Source organism: Dromiciops gliroides, chromosome 2 (genome assembly GCF_019393635.1).
Source record: "Dromiciops gliroides isolate mDroGli1 chromosome 2, mDroGli1.pri, whole genome shotgun sequence".
Classification (NCBI taxonomy): Eukaryota; Metazoa; Chordata; class Mammalia; order Microbiotheria; family Microbiotheriidae; genus Dromiciops; species Dromiciops gliroides.
In genome coordinates this window covers 664,764,448-664,781,678 of record NC_057862.1, presented here as the reverse complement: position 1 = coordinate 664,781,678, position 17,231 = coordinate 664,764,448, and the positions used below count along the sequence as shown (strand labels likewise).

The 17,231-nt window shown below is 40.7% G+C and overlaps 1 protein-coding gene across 1 annotated transcript in view; it reads left to right on the top strand.

Annotated features, from left to right (window-relative positions):
- The window catches only part of KDM3A (lysine demethylase 3A), an 83,262-nt gene that overhangs the window by 49,484 nt on the left and 16,547 nt on the right, over window positions 1–17,231 (top strand). Inside the window, exons 11-18 of the mRNA XM_043983033.1 lie at window positions 5,243–5,435; window positions 8,755–8,969; window positions 12,228–12,380; window positions 12,527–12,622; window positions 12,998–13,125; window positions 14,111–14,306; window positions 15,421–15,593; window positions 16,123–16,359. Of these exons, the coding sequence (XP_043838968.1) occupies window positions 5,243–5,435; window positions 8,755–8,969; window positions 12,228–12,380; window positions 12,527–12,622; window positions 12,998–13,125; window positions 14,111–14,306; window positions 15,421–15,593; window positions 16,123–16,359 (1,391 nt within the window). The remainder of the gene's footprint in view (window positions 1–5,242; window positions 5,436–8,754; window positions 8,970–12,227; window positions 12,381–12,526; window positions 12,623–12,997; window positions 13,126–14,110; window positions 14,307–15,420; window positions 15,594–16,122; window positions 16,360–17,231) is intronic.

Genomic DNA, 17,231 nt, shown 5'->3' with positions numbered 1-17,231 from the left:
TTTTTGACCTGTATTATTTTATTTGTTAACTTGGAAGTTTTGGATCCATAATATATGTTAAGGACATTGGTCTATACTTTTTCAGCCTTTAATTGTAAGGTTTGAGACTCATACCATACTTTGCCTGTGTTTATAGACAGTCTGTGTAACGGGTTAACTGTTACTTGAAGGTTTGGTGAATCCTTCTGGTGCTGGTCTTGGGGAGGGGAGGGGAAGATATCCGTAACAAACGATCTGAGCTGTCCTGAGCTTCCTCTGTTTGTTACCTGTTTCCTGTTTTTTGAGCATTAGAATCCCCTTTTCCTGGATGTTGTGTACATTGCAGTCCCCCTTTTCTTCTTTCTAGTTTATATCCACTTGAGCTCTTTTATTAAAAAATTAAGTTTGCTAATGGTTTATTAGTTTTGATTGGTCTCTTAAAAGCCACTTGTAGCTTTTATTTCAATTCTTTGGGGGCTTTGTCCTATTTAATCTTTCATTATAATTAGCATTACCTTTTTCTGCTTTCTTTGGGTTATTTTATTCCTTTCCTATTTTAAATGCAGATTGAGTTCATTCAGTTTACCTTAGAATTTAGGCATTCCCTGCTCACCAAGGCAAGAATGTCTTATCTTGATCTTGATGTGTACTATTCATTGTAATATTTTCTTTTTTTTTTTTACACTCTATAATTCAGAAGCTTAATCCTTTTTTTTCCTATTCCGTGTACCTCTTTATTCTTGATTTTAATGTATTGTGGGCTGACAACACAGTATGTAAATGTTCTTCCTTTAAAATTTAAGTGGTTTTAATATTCTGTATAGTTGAAAAGAAGAGTCCTTTCTTCCGTTAAATTTTCTATATGTCTCTAAGTCTAGCTTGTTAATTAATCTCTTCAAGTCTTCTAATAATGTGTTTGAGATCTCCTACAGTGATTTTTATGTAGCTTGCAAAATTATAAGTTTTGCTCTTATTTAGCAGGCAGAAACTTAAAATAGAAATTTTCATTTTTAACATTTCATAATATGCTTGAGCTATTAATGTGTTCTGCTTTGAATCCATGGGCCTCAGTTTTTATCATTGCTATCTCTGAGGCTGCAGGATCTGTATTAGACCAGTTTTTCAATTGAAATATTTTTAAAGCTTTTTGTCTTAGCTTGCTTCCTGCTGCTGGCAAAGAGTTGTATTCTGTTTTAATCAGTATCCTCACTGTTTTTTCCTGTGGGTGAATTCAGTTCACACTTAGTGTTACAATTGGTAGAATTCAATGTCTGCCATTCAATTTTGTTGAAAGGGAATGTACATTTTCTTTTGTTTAAAAAATAAGCACAATTGCTATACTTTCTACTGTTAAATTTTAGGTTTTGACACTCCCTCACTGCTACTTCTCCCGTCTCCAGTTAACTGACTTCTTCTTTTACACTTTTCTTAACACTTCTTTGTTTTATTTTTTAAAAACTGGCCTTTTAAATTGTCTGTTTTACTGTCTTTTTTCTCTCATGGTTCATCTCTTCTCTCCCCCCCCCCCATCATATCTGATACATTTTATAGTTTTAATCAGTTGCATTCTTGGTTTATTTCCAATCTCCAGGGATTTGGATCTCAAGGATTATGTTAACAGATATTAAGTAGTTCTTATCTCTTGGGATGGATCTTTAAGTTAAATATAGATCTGAATGCATAGTTTTGGGAGACAATCTGGAATCAGTCATTAATTATGATTTATATATGTTTCAGCCTTTTGTCCTTTTTCTAAACTTTAGTGTAGAATTGTTTTATTTCTGGTGACTTGAAGGGTTTCTTTTTTTCCTTTAAAGTGTGATCACAGCTGACATGGCATAGTATGTGTGTGTGTGTATATATATATATATATATATATATATGTGCTAAGAGAGTTGAATTGTAAATTTCTTTCTTGATATTCTGTGGTCTTTTCTGTTTGCAATATGTTCTAGATGAGTCTGGTAAGAATTCTAACATTCCTTCTTTTAGTTGGAATTTATTTGTATATTTCTGGAAGACTTTTTTTCCAGTTCAGCAAATTTCTAGACTTGTCCTTCTGTTTGGATTTTATTGGAGTCTGTTTTTTGCTGCGACCTGAGGGTCAGCTGTTGTAAATCTTCCCTGAAATGTGTGTGTGTGTGTGTGTGTGTGTGTGTGTGTGTGTGTGTTCAGATATTTAATTCAATTTAATTCTTATCTAGTTGACTAAATCTTGTAAGACAGTACAATTATGGCTTCAAATGTGTGGTTATCCATGATGTATCAGATGTATCTTGAGTTTGTTTATTGTTTTTGTTGACATTTCCAGGAAATTTTTTGTTTATTTTATTTATTTTTGTGGGGCATTGATGGTTAAGTGACTTGCCCAGGGTCACACAGCTAGTTAAGTGTCAAGTGTCTGAGGCCAGATTTGAACTCAGGTTCTCCTGAATCCAGGGCTGGTGCTTTGTCCACTGCATTACCTAGCTGCTCCCAAAATTTTATTTTTTATGTTCTGTTTGCTTATTTTGAGGAGCAGTGTACCTTTGGCTTTCTTTAAGTGAGGCAATTGGGGTTAAGTGACTTGCCCAGGGTCACACAGCTAGTAAGTGTCAAGTGTCTGAGGCCGGATTTGAACTCAGGTCCTCCTGACTCCAGGGCCGGTGCTCTATCCACTGCGCCACCTAGCTGCCCCGTTTGGCTTTCTTTTTGAAATGTATGTGGGGTTTTCATCTTTCTGGAAATTCAGAATAAGAATCTTGATATTATTAATTTTAGCTTGCCTTAAACCACTATATTTATTTATTTTTTTGTTTTTATTTTAATTTTTTTTTGTGAGGCAATTGGGGTTAAGTGACTTGCCCAGGGTCACACAGCTGGTAAGTGTTAAGTGTCTGAGGCCAGATGTGAACTCAGGTACTCCTGACTCCAGGGCCGGTGCTCTATCCACTGCACCACCTAGCTGTCCCCTCCTTAAACCACTATAGATTGAGAGAAAGTAATACACCTGTACTTTCAGATTAAAAGTTATTTCTTTAGGTAGCCCTGTTTTTTCACATTAGCAGTATATGAGAAACCAGGAATCACACAGGGCTGAAAATGAAATTGGGTGTTCAAAAACAGAAGAAAAAAGTTTGACCTCTGCCCTCTCCAGCTCCCTTGGTCTTTGAAATTCAGGATGGCATGGACAATTTTCCTACAATACCCACTTTCTTTAGAATATCTACGATACTGGCTCTTGACTGTGTGGAGCCTAAGCACCCATGCTGCTTGGCATGACTTAGTAAAGTTTTCATCAGTTTAACTTGTTGCTACACAACCCCGATGTGCCTAGGCTTGTGCCTGTCTTGTCGAGAAGGGCTTTCGTTTTGAGGCTTTAACTCTAGGCCAGATTCTTTCTAAGCTGGCTTTTGAAATGAACAAAGCCATTTAGATTCAGGGTGATTGCAGACACATATGATGGAGGCCCAGCCTGGCTGTATTCAGGTGAAGGGGCCCAGTCCCTTGCACTGCTTTTGTGTGTCTCCCTTCTTCCTCCCTTGATCATAAATAAGCAGACACCCAGAGTAGGGAAATGACTTGCCCAGCCTTGTTTTTCTTGCTTCCCTTCCTCTATCTTGTGTTATCTTGTTAGTCTGTCCAGTTAGTTAATCTACCCCTTCTCTAGATAAAGTTCCTAGAAAAAAGGCCCTTCCCTCTTTGGTTTCCAGGTTTTGCCCTTTAGAACTCAAGACAAAGGGGTCATGCTTTCTGTGTGCTTGGCTGGAAATAGAACCAGACCAGGTTGTAAAATACTTTTAGTCTCTTCATTTCTAAATAGGCCTTTTCCTGTAGTTGGCCTGAACTGTTTTCTATTTTTCTCCTTTTTCCTTATTTTTAATGCTAAAAAAAGTCTCAGTTTATCCTTCTTATTTTGAATCTATAGTTGTCTTTTCTTAGAGGAAACCCCTTAAACACTTAAATGGTATGTATTTGGGCAGCTAGATGGAGCAGTGGATAGAGCACCGGCCCTGGAGTCAGGAGTACCTGAGTTCAGGTCTGGCCTCAGACACTTAACACTTATTAGCTGTGTGACCCTGGGCAAGTCACTTAACCCCAATTTGCCTCACTAAAAAAAATTAAATTAAATTAAAAAAAATAAATGGTATGTATTTACATGGCATCCAGACACAAACACCTCGAATAAACACTATGTGAAGGAGGAGAGACAAGGGCCTTGAGAGAAGTTTAAAAACAACAACAGCTGTTTTGAGTTTCAAGCAACAGTGATACTGTATTTACACTTTTATTTTTGTTTTTGTTTTTTAGTGAGGCAATTGGGGTTAAGTGGCTTGCCCAGGGTCACACAGCTAGCAAGTGTTAAGTGTCTGAGGCTGGATTTGAACTCGGGTACTCCTGACGCCAGGGTTGGTGCTCTATCTACTGCGCCACCTAGCTGCCTCATGACTTATTTTTGAGGCAGTTGGGGTTAAGTGATTTGCCCAGGGTCAAACAGCTAGTATAAAGTGTCTGAGGCTGGATTTGAACTCAGGTCCTCCTGACTCTAGAGCCACTGCTCTATCCATTGCACTGCCTAGCTAGCTGCCCCACACTAATTGTTTATATATGGGGGAGACATCTGTAGAATGAATGTTGTGGTTAGTTTCTATTGGAATAATGTGGTACTTGGAAAGTGTTTTGGAAAGTATAAGTTCTTAAATTTGATTTTTTTTAAAGATTGTTCTATCGTTTACAAATAAATTAGCCAAACTCATAACATGTCATTTCTAGCTGCTCCAGTGTAGTCCAGCCCCCTCATTTAACAGGTGAAGAAACTAAGATTGAAGGGAGAAGTGACTTGCATAAAGACTGCACCAGTGATAAGTGCAGAGCCCAGTTAGAGCCTGTGTCCCAGTGTTGTTGGTGCCACACCTGATCTTCCTGACAGGCCATTTTTGTCCTAGAACTGTCACGCTGAGACATCCTTCCAGTCTCAAGCTGTGAAAAACCCTGGTGATAGTCTAGTGCTGTGTGTAAGGAGTATTGATTTTCAAGTAGTATTGGATCCAATGGTGATTGATGGGTTTGGCTCTATAAATGAATAGTGGGGAAATCAGAAAGAGACAATATCGTTTCAATAATTAGACTCCCATGGATCATGTAAAAGATTTTTAAAGACTGATGCTCAACATCTGAAACTTTGTTGTGAGGAGTTGGCTGATGCACAGAGCCATCTGTCTCAAGCTAGTGCTTAACTGACTATGTCAATCATGGGTCCTCATTTTTGTCTTTGTTTTCCTAGTCCCTGCTCGGAAATCGGTGTTGATGGACCCAGCCAAGGTCAAGAAACTACAGCAAAGTGGTGAGGCCTTTGTGCAGGATGGCGCCTGCGCAGCTATTACCGCAAATCTGTCCAAGTGCCGGGAGTGCCGTCTAGATAGCTTCCGGAAGGACAAGGACTCCCCTGTTTTTTGCCGATTTTTTCACTTCAGGAGGTGAGTCCTGTTGGGAAGTAGGCTGAGCAACCTGGTATCTATGGTACTAATACATGGAAGATACAATTCTAGAAATTAATTAAAACAAAAAATAGACTTTAATCTATCATCTGGGGAATTTAATATTTGGCTACATATTCTTTTTCATCTTTCCTTTTCTGTTTTTTTGTTTTTTAAAAAAAATTGCTCCTGAGTGTAAGATAAAAGGTTACCTTGTTCATTGATGGAATTTTCTAAGGCCGCTTTCATCTCTTAACTCCTATGCTTTCTATGTATACATTCCTCAAAAAAGACTATCCTTTATCTTGATGTATTTGACAAGCAGAATTCTTTTTACTGATTTTTCCATCAAAGCACACAATGATTTACATCTGTCAAAAGGGGGCACTAGGGGTTTTAGCTGAGAAATTATTACAATTTAATGGTATAGCAAGCTTGCACAAAGATCGGCTACTATTTTCCTTTCTGAGAATCTGTATAGTAGTGTTTGATAATTAAATTTGATCATGTAAGGCCAGAGGTGACTGTAGGGACCTTTTTCAATTTTCCATTTTTCCTCTTTCAGTTCCCCTTTTAATAGCAGTCCAAAGTGCCAACTGATAAAGAGCAGGAGCCAGAAGTCATCAGTGTCACTTACCAGAGGATCATATCAGCCATTCACTCAGAAAGTGTCATTCCTCTTGCTTTTGAAGTCTTCGTCTTCTACCTGTTTTCTTGATTTAGCACCATTTCACTTCCTCTAGGGTCTTGTCCTGTTCATTTCTACCTCCTTCCTCTAGCAGCATTAATAATCTCTTCTTCTATTAGCTTCTTTCCTCTCTGCTTATAGATAGGTTTAGGTCTCCTAGCATCAGAAAATTCTTAGTTTAACTCTTTGTTTCAGCGCCCTCATTTCTCTTTCCTTTCTGTGAGGGGTTATTACTCAGTTTTTCTCTGTATCCCTTCAGATGTCATCCTCACAATTAATTGTCATCTCTGACAGTTTATTCTGAAGTTCTGTGTCCCTCCTTGCTGAATACTGCCTTCTTGGATTGCTCACAGATTCAGCACATCTAGGACCAAGACTGTCCCCTTTTCTCCTCCCCAATCAGACCAGGTGCCTATCTTAATTTATTGGTTTACTTTCGGTGGTACTTCATCTGGATTCAACTCATTGCTCTTCTACCCATCCTCCCAGAAATGTGGGCTAAACCTTAGTGATTCATTTCTGGGTAATGCCTTTTTTTCCCCCCCTTTTCAGGGCACTTGGGGTTAAGTGACTTGCCCAGGGTCACACAGGTAATAAGTGTCAAGTGTCTGAGGCTGGATTTGAACTGAGGTCCTCCTGAATCCAAGGCCGGTGTTCTATCCACTGCGCCACCTAGCTGCGCCCCGGTGTAATGTCTTTTCACATTCATTTATTATTTTAACTTTTCTTCTATGGAAACTTCTTTTCTCTTAAAACCTTCAAAACTATCTATCCCACTCTACTGAGGAAACAAAGGAAAATGTGACTCATCATCTAGTCACAGGCAGCCCCTCCATCTGGAGCTTGAGCTTGCCCTGTTGATCATCTTTCTTCTTCCAACTTCTTTCTCTGCCTGTAAAGATGCTTAGGTATATCATCTTCCTTGAAAACAAAACAACCCTCATGTGGACTGGCAGTCCTCCTCTGTGTCACTCACTTGTGGGTTTTACACTCCAGCACTTGACTAAAATGGTTCTGAGGTTTTAATAGCATCTTTGAGTTTTAAGCTTCCTTGACCTCTTCAGCTCTTGCCTCCTTTCTCCACTTCTCCTGGTCTGAATTTGCTCCTTGGCTGGGAAGCATCATCTATCTCCCTGTTCACTTGACTTATGTTGTCATCTCCAATGGGTATGAGTGTTGTTTTTCTTCAGGGGACTCCTTGTTTACTGTCTTTTGGCTCGAGCGCTTGCTCAGTTATCCTGGGCTCCTGAAATCGAACATGTTCTATACAGAGTTTCTCTCTTTGCTAACTCAGCCCAGACTGTTGAAAGTACTGCTCATGACCCACAGCGCCTGTTCTCCAAAAGATGTTGCCCAAAGCCAGTCCTCTCTCCTTCTGGGCAGGCCCACAAACTGCTCTCATGCTGGAGCAGCCTTTCTCCCCTTTGTCCTCTATACAGTTGTCACTTGACTCCTCTCTGTGTGTACATGTTGTTGGCTCCCAGTATAAGGTAAGCTCCCAGAAGACAAGGAGTGCTCATTTTCCCTGGGCTCTAAGTAAATGTTGAATTGAACTGAAAATAGACCTGCCTACAACCTGATCAAGAATGACTCAGATCTCTGTTTGCCTTCTCCAAGTGCTACAGATCACCTTCAAAAGGCCTTTTTTGTGGGTGTGGTTCACCATTTTCTACAGGAGTGATGTCAGATTCAAATAGAAAAGGGGCCTCCCTGCAGGCTGCTTTTTGACTTCGTTCTCAATGAAGTTATCTATGTTGTTGTGTTATTGATTTTGTTAAATATTTCCCAATTAGATTTTAATCTGGTTTTGGGAGTATTGTAGGCCACATGGGCTTCCTTTTCGACACCTCTGGCCTAAATGAAGAACCCCTCCCACCCTCCAGCATTTATGGCGTGGCACAGTAACCATCAATGTAGATGTGATTTTCTGCCTTTCAAACTCATTTAGAACCTTAAGTGGTGATGCATCTTAACCCTTTTACATTGGATGTAATTACTGCTAATTGAATAAAGTACATCAGAACCTTTGGTAATGGTAACATTTTTCTTTTATTTCATGCTTCATTTCAGGGGACTAAAGAGTAGGGGTGACTGTCCCTGAAATAGACTCTTTCTCTGTCAATATAATAGGCTACTTACCAGCTTAGTTCTAAAGTCATTTGCGTATCTCCTTTTGTTTACTGTCCACTTTCTTCTGTGATAATTTTAATTCTTTATTAACCTTCTACTAGAAACCTGATCAGAAAATCTAACAACTTTGTCTGAAAAAAATTACATGATCGTCACTTGATATTATATGAACTCAGAATGAGTTAAAATGCATAAAATAAAATGTAAAAGATCACAAAGTAAACCAATTAATATAGAAAAAGTTATTGAAATATTTTTTCCAAATTAAGTTGTCAGTATCTTTTTTTTAACCCCCTTCAATGTAAGTCACCAACAGACTTATAAACAAACTATTGAAGGTTAGGAAACACTTAGAAATTGGAGTGTATTGTAAAGAGGGATAGCAGAATGTGCACCAAGATGGCGAACAGGCTTGATATAACTGCTTTCAAGTATTTGATCCTGTGATTAAATAATCCTAAAAGGCTATGAATTTACTAATTTTATTGTCTCTCCCCATAGGTTACAATTTAATAAACATGGTGTGTTGCGTGTAGAAGGCTTCTTGACCCCAAACAAGTATGATATGGAAGCCATTGGTCTGTGGTTGCCTTTGGCCAAAAATGTGGTGGGTACTGATTTGGACACTGCAAAATATATCCTTGCCAACATTGGAGACCACTTCTGCCAAATGGTGATATCTGAAAAGGAGGCAATGTCAACCATTGAGCCACACAGTAAGAGCATCTTTTAGGGAGTAGGGCATTTTGAGATGCCTTGACCCCCACTTTGATAATTTATCACTAAAAATAAATAGCCAAAGTTCTAAGGAGAATATGTTTTATTTCAATTGAGTGTGACTTCTTGCTTGGATTACTCACTATCAGTTACCAGTGAGTTATGTGTAATTGCTTTGTTAGATTCAACAAGGGACAGTAGTTCTGTTTTCATGAGAAAAGGTACTGTTGCATAAAGAAGCAGGCTGGACCCAGTTAGAAGTCTGGCTAAGAGTCCCATCTCTGCATCTCCAGAGCTGTGTGAACTTGGGCAGATCCTCTGAGCTTTAGTTCCTTATCTCTGAAGTGGGATTAAAGGCATAATTTCCTGCTCCTCAGTCTCTCTTGGGTTTATCTTGAGAATGAGGTGAATCCTTTATGTGAAGGTGTTCTGTAGAGTGTATAGGATTAGACCAGTGTAAGTAGCTGGTTTATTCCTCTCTTGAGGAATAAATGCAACGAAGGGAACAGAGAAAACATTTTTCATCTGGGATAGCCAATGTCTGCTTTCTCGGGCTATGGGGAAAGCCAGACTCTGGGAAGAAGCCCTCAGATTCAGATTTCAAGGGAGAGTTTTCTTTTTTTTTTTTTAAATAATTTGTGGGGTTTTTTGGCTTTGAGGTTTTTGATCCACTTGACTTTTATGAATGGGAGTATTGATGTCAGACAAATAGGAAAGCTGGTCCTAGAGCTGCATGAGATATAGGGAGTTTCCGAATTCATCAGAGAACCCAACAGAAGAGTAGAAATAGCAACCTGAAGCAAGCTGTCTGTTGTAACCTCAGATCCAACACGTAGCAGGTGCTTAATAAATGACTGACTAGTGTGACATGATAATAGTCAACCAAATCCCACATGATTTTAGGCTTTATTTGAGGTCTGATGATCAGAATGGGGGAAGAGGGGGACAGCTAGGTGGTGTAGTGGATAGGGTTCAGTGGCTAGAGCTCTGGCCTTAGACACTGATTAGCTGTACAGTCATGGGCAAGTCAATTTAACCCCCTTTGCCTTAGTTTTCTCATCTGTCCAATGAGCTAGAGAAGGAAATGAGAAACCACTCCAGTTCCTTTGCCAAGAAAATCCTAAATGGGGTCATGGAGAGTTGGACAGAATAACAACATTGATCAGAATGAGGTGGTCACTATACTCTGCCCCAGTCAAAGACACATGAAGATTACTGTGCTCAGCCCTGGGTGCAGCAGGGAGGACATTGACAGCTGGAGACTTACCCAGAGGAAATTAACCTCAGAAGTCAAAACTGGGGGCAGCTGGGTGGCGAGGTGGATAGAGCTCGGGCCCTGGATTCAGGAGGACCTGAGTTCAAATCCGACCTCAGACACTTAACACTTACTACTTGTGTGACCCTGAGCAAGTCATTTAACCCCAACTGCCTCACCAAAAAAAAAAAAAAAGTAAAAGCTGGAATTGCCTCAAGAGAAGCCCATCTCCTTGAGGGAAGGTACTGTTCCCTTTTTCCTCCCCATGGCTTTTGGGTGCTTAATATTACTGTTAAGCTCATTGACTTGTCATCAATGCCATATGTGGCTTGCTGAGAGGAACTGCTGGAGTCATTAGCCTCAAGTAGACAAGGGTTTGGAGAGAGGGCAGGGCTTGGTGAACAGAGCAAGGTTTTGATTGGCATAATCAAAGACTCGATGTGCCTGCTGTGCCACAAAATGGAAATGTTCTTATTGATGTCAATCTCTTGCTAAATGGGGGGCCTGCTTTATATCCGGTAGTTGAATGAACATTTCTAGGTGTCCTTTATCTTCCACTTCACATTAAAAAAACTGTCTTCAGTCTCAGCTGGAAATGTGAAGAAATATATAATAAGGTCAGTCCAGTGTCTTACCAAGCACCAGCTTGGCCAGCTGGCTGCCTTCTGAGAGTGCTGGACATGAAAATGGAGACTAGACTGGTGGAGTCAACCACAAATAGAAACAGATCCCCCTGCACACTGACTTAGAAAACTACAAATGAGCACTCCTTGTTCTGTTATCTTGTTTGTCTTGTTAAACATTTCCCAGTGATGTTTGGTTTGAGTCTGGTTTGGGCCCTGCGGGAAGAGCTCACAACCTCTCCCCCTTTAGTAGTTTTCAGGGGACTGAACTGAGATGAAGGACACTCTTGTATCTTCTGGGTGTCTCATGGCCACATATCCTTACTGGGGTTTTTTAGTAGGGATCCAGATTAGTCACACAGTTTTGGAAGATAACCCTGCTCTTGTTTGCTGAGTCACTGTAGCATTGACAGTGCAGAAATTCAGATGATAAGATCACCAACCCTTAACTTTAAGTAAAAACAAACACACAGTCACACAGAGAACTCACCTGCTAAATTAGTGTTGAAATCCTGAATTTCAGGAAGCTTTGACAAAGCCGCTACTAGGTGAGGTGCCAGTCATTGTACTAGGCACTTGATTGCTTAGAAGCTCTGGAAGAAGAGATGATATGGGAGTGTTCTCAGCACACCGTACTTGCAGTTAGGAATGACCTGGATTCAAGTCCTTCCTCAGACACTTAAGACTTTTCGTGACCCTAAACTGTGTCTTACTTTCCTCCCTTGAAAAATGAGAGAGTTGGTTGGACTTGATGAAACCTCTCCAGGATTTCATCTGGCTCTAAATCTGGGTGCTGATAATATAAAGAAGACTGGATAAAAGGGTTGTTCTTGCTAAGGGCCACTAAAGTTCTAAAATTCTGATAGCCATAAAATGTTGGTACTAATTCTGCAATTCTGCCTCTGTGCGGGACTTTGGGCAAGGCACTTTTCCTTTTCCACATTTATAATTTTTCCAGGGGGGGGGGCACTTGATTTAGGGCCATTCTTTGGAAATTTCTTGTATTTTTCTATGAACAAAAGGAAACCAAAACCTAATTAAAAGATAGGAAGTCCCTTTGCCTAATGCCTTAGTCATCCTCCCTACTCGTTATTTTAATTCTAATGTTCTTTTACCTATCTCAACCAATTTGGAAGGTTCAGAGAGGGGAATACAAGGCATCATTCTGATTTTGATGAAATCACGAGCCTAAAGACATTAAATGCTTTGGTTTAACCTAAACGAGAAAATTACTATTACTATCGAAACTGACAAATTACAGATGTTCTAAAAAGTCCGTGTCTACTCTGGAAAACCAAAAAACCAAATACTATCTGTTTGGTGAGTTTCCTGTCCCAGCCTCTAAACCTAATGAAGCTGGGTTTCCCCCCCCCCACCAGGACAAGTTGCTTGGAAGCGTGCTGTTCGTGGAGTTCGAGAAATGTGTGATGTGTGTGACACTACAATCTTTAACTTGCACTGGGTATGCCCTCGCTGTGGGTTTGGGGTTTGTGTAGACTGCTTCAGGATGAAGAAAAAAAATGTCCAGCAAGGTAAGGGCTTGTTTTTTGCTCTTAAAATTTTTCATTTTTGCCTTCATTATTTTCTGAGAACATTCGCTATTATTTGAGGAAAGGTTTTGAAATGGTGATGGAAAGTTGCAGTGTCAGATGCGTTACTAAGAGTTGATTGCTTGCAGGTGGCACATACAAGACGTTCTCTTGGATTAAGTGTGTGAAGAGTCAAATCCACGAACCAGAAAACCTCATGCCCACACAGATCATTCCTGGGAAAGGTACTGCAATGCACTCATTTTGGAAGGCTTGTTAAGGTTTATGAGTCATTATAGTGGGTAATAATTGACTTGTGGTTTTATTTTGTTTTTAAAGATAAATCCATATAGTGCTTTATATCAACTTGGCCTCAATAGAACAAATGAGTTAGTCATGTCTCTGAAACAATTTGACTCTAGGTCAAACATGTTTTGGGCCATCTTGGCAGTATTGGGGGTGTGTGTGTGTGTGGGCGCGCAGAACATAGACATATACCTGGAAGAAAGATGCCTTGTTAAATGCAACAAGATTAAAGATAGAAATGTCAGTTTCTGTTTGCAGTGCAACCCCCTGGAATATCATTCATTGCTCGTCATCTTGTCTAACTTTCTCTGTAGCTCTGTATGACGTAGGAGATATTGTTCACTCTGTGAGAGCAAAATGGGGAATAAAGGCAAACTGTCCTTGTTCAAATCGGCAGATTAAACTCTTCTCCAAGCCATCCCCAAAGGAGGACACGAGACAGGTACGGCTGCTGTCCCAGGCCTCACCTTGGCCCCCCTGTCTTTTCAGACAACATGAGATGCTTTGCTGCTGCCAGAGGGGTTGGGAAAGGAGCACAGGCAAAGAAGGATCATCATGTTTTGTGTAAAAATTCTTACACGGGGCCCAGGAAGGAAACAGCTTTTCAAGCCAGAAAATGGGTTTTTTGAAATGTAATACTGCACTTTGGAGACAGAAGTTCTCTTTGAAGTAATAAAGCAAGCCAGTAGTATGTGAAAAAACGAGTGAAAAAGTCATCTGCATTCAGTATGGGATATAGTATGAACCCAAGACTTCCTCACCCCAAGGCTGGTGCTCTTGTCAGCTGAGACACCTCTACCTGGCAGAACTAGGAGGAATGGCTGGGAGTTGCTGGAGTAGAGTTAGGCTTGACGAGAAGACAAGATTGCTAACAAAGGGCAGTGGCCTGTCTTGGCAGATGACGGTGGGCTGGGACATCAGTGTTTGGGGTGAGGTCTACCATTCTGATCCTTAGGTTTGTTTCCTTGCCTTCTCTTCCCATAAGTCTTCATTTTTCTTCACCCTCCTCACTGCATTTTGCCTCTAAATCGATGTAATATAAGCAGTCTCCAATTTTACAGACTGAGCCAAACATTTGCCTGTGTGTCAGGGGTTTGCTATAGAAACAGTGCTTTAAAATGTACATGGTGGGGTGGGGGAGAGTATTTTTAAGGGGTGGAATGGGTAACAACATTTTCAGAGAGTTGGTTTGGAGTCCTCCTCTCCCCGTGCCCCAGCCCAGGTCCCGTGTTTATATTTTCTTGAAAGCTAAAATTAATCCCTCTCTTTTTGCTTATAACGTCAATGCCAGAAAGCTTTGCTCACTTGCCTTGCATTGGCCGACACTGTTGGACAGCTTGTTGGACTAGTTTGAAGAGGTGGCGAGAAGAAAAACCTTACTTTGGAAATTATTTTCCATTACTTTTCATATGTTTTTTTCTTAACAGAATTCTTTAGCCGGAGAAAAGCTTAGTCTAGGAACAGCCCTCCAGCGAAATAACTGTGTATTAGACCCAGCAAATGGGAGCAGTGACCCTGCTGCAAAGCCAAGCTGCGGCACCAAGCCTGTCTGTCCAGTTAGTCCTTCTCCTTTAAACTGGCTAGCTGACTTAACCAGTGGGAATGTTAACAAGGAAAATAAGGGTGAGTAGAGTCCCATCATCTAGGACTTGGAAAGGACAACTGTGCTGCAACATCCTTATTCTGTCGATGATTTTTGAAATCCAGAGAGATCAAGTGCCCGCGGTCCCATTGCCTTTGTTTCCTACTTGTAAATGTGTAAATGTGGCTGTTTTGGCCATGAACCTGAAAATCCCTGTTGATGGCTGAATAGACTTGTTTCAAAGGAAATAGTTGTTTGCTACAGCCATGCAGGAAAGGAGCACCGACTTGCCAAGGGGGAAGACTACAGTGGCTCTTAAGTCGGTAGGCCTGCCACATTTTGTCCCCTTCTTTCCACCTTTACTTATCTCTGAACATAATTAGCATTGTGTTCATCTGAATTGTTGTCCCCAAATCTGTGGAATGATCCTTGGTATTTTTGTCAAATTTGGTTTGAATGCTTAAACTTTTACTTGGCTAACCTCATGTAAAGTTGTTGTTATACTTTATCCCAGAATCTCTCCCTCTCCTCATTTAAAATATGTAATTTAATATGTCCCATTTAACTTTGTTCCTCTGTGCAGGAGGAGTAACTCCAGCCCTTCAGCCCCATAAGTAAGCTGCTCTCTGAGGGGCCTTAAAGTGTTAGAGCCATGATTTGGGAGCACAGGTGCAGCTGCTTTTCAGCAGCTACATGATACAGGCAGTGGAAAAGTCAAAAGTCAAGTGGCCGGGTGCCCCCTTTTGGGGATTGGGCACGGTTCAGGGCCTTACTGTTCTCCTTAGCTCTCCCCCTTCCCGCTTAGTCCACTACGCAGAAAGGCCATGAGCTATTGGACTGAATTCATAGTGCATGCCCCAGCGTCTGAGGGGGCTAGGAGAGGAAAAAAGACTATGGGCTGAGAACTCTTTCTGCCATTTTGGTTTTCCCTGTGCTTTTGAGACACAGAAATTAAAATTCCAGAAGTGTGTGGGAGGATTTTTGGTTTTGATTTTAAACTTTTAATTTGTTTTGGGCAGGGTTTTTTAATTTGAGTATAATCTATACACTTTTTATTTCAGTCTTTACATTACAAATGAATTGTATTATTAAGAGGTTGGTATGACTTTTTGAAATAGATTGCTTTCTAATTTAGGTTTGTATCTTTGTTTTTAGAGAAACCACTCACAATGCCAACTTTAAAAAATGAAAACAAATCTCTCCAGTCTCTGCCCACCTTGACCAAACCTCCTACTGTTCTGCACACCTTTAATAGCACAATATTAACACCTGTAAGCAACAACAGCTCTGGTTTTCTCCGGAATCTGCTGAACTCTTCTGGAGGGAAGGTATGCTTAACTTTTAGTTGTATCAGGAACAAGAAATAAAAAAACGACAGAGCATGTACATGGTCACTGGCTGCTTCGCAGACCTTCACTGCTCAGGATCTAGCAGTAGAAGATAATGGATCTGCAGTGGTCTCATCTGAATTTATGCTACCTGGGCTAGAACCAGTTCTGACATTTTACATCATAATCTCAATTAGTGTGGACTTTAATGCATGCAGACCACTTCATGGGGTTTGTTCACACTCGCTGTTGACCTTTAGAGGGTATAACTGATGAGAGTTCAGGATGGGCAGGGTCCCAGGTAATGGGAAGCCTTTCCAGACTAGTCTAGTTATCTGGCCAGTGACATCAGAGTGGGATAGATCCCTTGCTGTGGATCCTCAGTATCCTTTCCTAACCTCAGCCTCTAGGTTTCGGGCTTGATTATGTCCACACTGGACACTGCATTTGCCATACAGTACACCAGGTTCCTTTGGAGGCAGAGAGCTACATATTTTTAATCCTTTTGTTTTTCTTTCTGTAAGTTTAGACTGAAAATGGCCTCAAGAACACACCAAAAATCTTGGATGACATCTTTGCCTCATTGGTTCAAAATAAGACTTCCTGTGATATCCCAAAGAAGCCTCAGGGATTGGTCATCAAGCCCAGCATTTTGGGATTTGATACCCCTCACTATTGGCTGTGTGATAACCGCTTGCTGTGTCTGCAGGATCCTAACCATAAGAACAACTGGAATGTCTTCAGAGAGTGTTGGAAGCAGGGACAGGTAGGGCGGCCTTTGCTCTGCCCCTTTTCATGTGCCTCTTGTTTGACTGAACCCTCCCCTGGAGCCAGCTGTTAATAGCCCAGTCCACACTAAGGTGTTCTCTTCTAAGTGGAGACCTTTGGTACCATTAATTTTTGCACTTGGTTATATGAAATATGTAGAATTGATGTGGAATATAGCAGCATTTGTTTTTCTTTTTGCCTTCAGTACTAGGATTTAGACTTCCAAATGAACACTGTTCACTTGAGATTAACAACTTTGGGTGGTTCTATACTTAATCCAAAAAGATCATTTCACCAATGTACAAATCATCCTTAGAAAGCCTTTTTGAGAATTTGCTTTTCTTGAGCCTTTGGTTCACACTTTATCCTATCATTGGGGCAGCTAGGTGGCTCAGTGGATAGAGCACTGGCCCTGAAGTTGGAAGGACCTGAGTTCAGATGTCACCTCAGGTACTTACTTGCTATGTGACCCTGGGCAAGTCACTTCACCTCAGTTGCCTTAAACATCCAGGATCATCTCCCAGTGTCCTGGAGCCAGATGGCGTTGGAGGAGAGAATGAGGTTGGTGACGTTGCACAACCCTCCCTCACTTATATCCAGTTCACTGCAAGTTATGACATCACCTTTTGATGTCAGGAGAACAAAGGACAAGCAACAGCAATATCATTAATGATGACACATCTTTGTCTTCTAATGGGTAAATTTAATTTTAATACACAGCCAAAAGGCAAAATGGTTGGTTGACCAACTCTAGCACCATTTTTGAAGAGTCATAAATGAGTTGGAACTAGGCTTTCTTTTCTTTTCTTCTTTTTTTTTTTTTTTTGGTGGGGCAATGAGGGTTAAGTGACTTGCCCAGGGTCACACAGC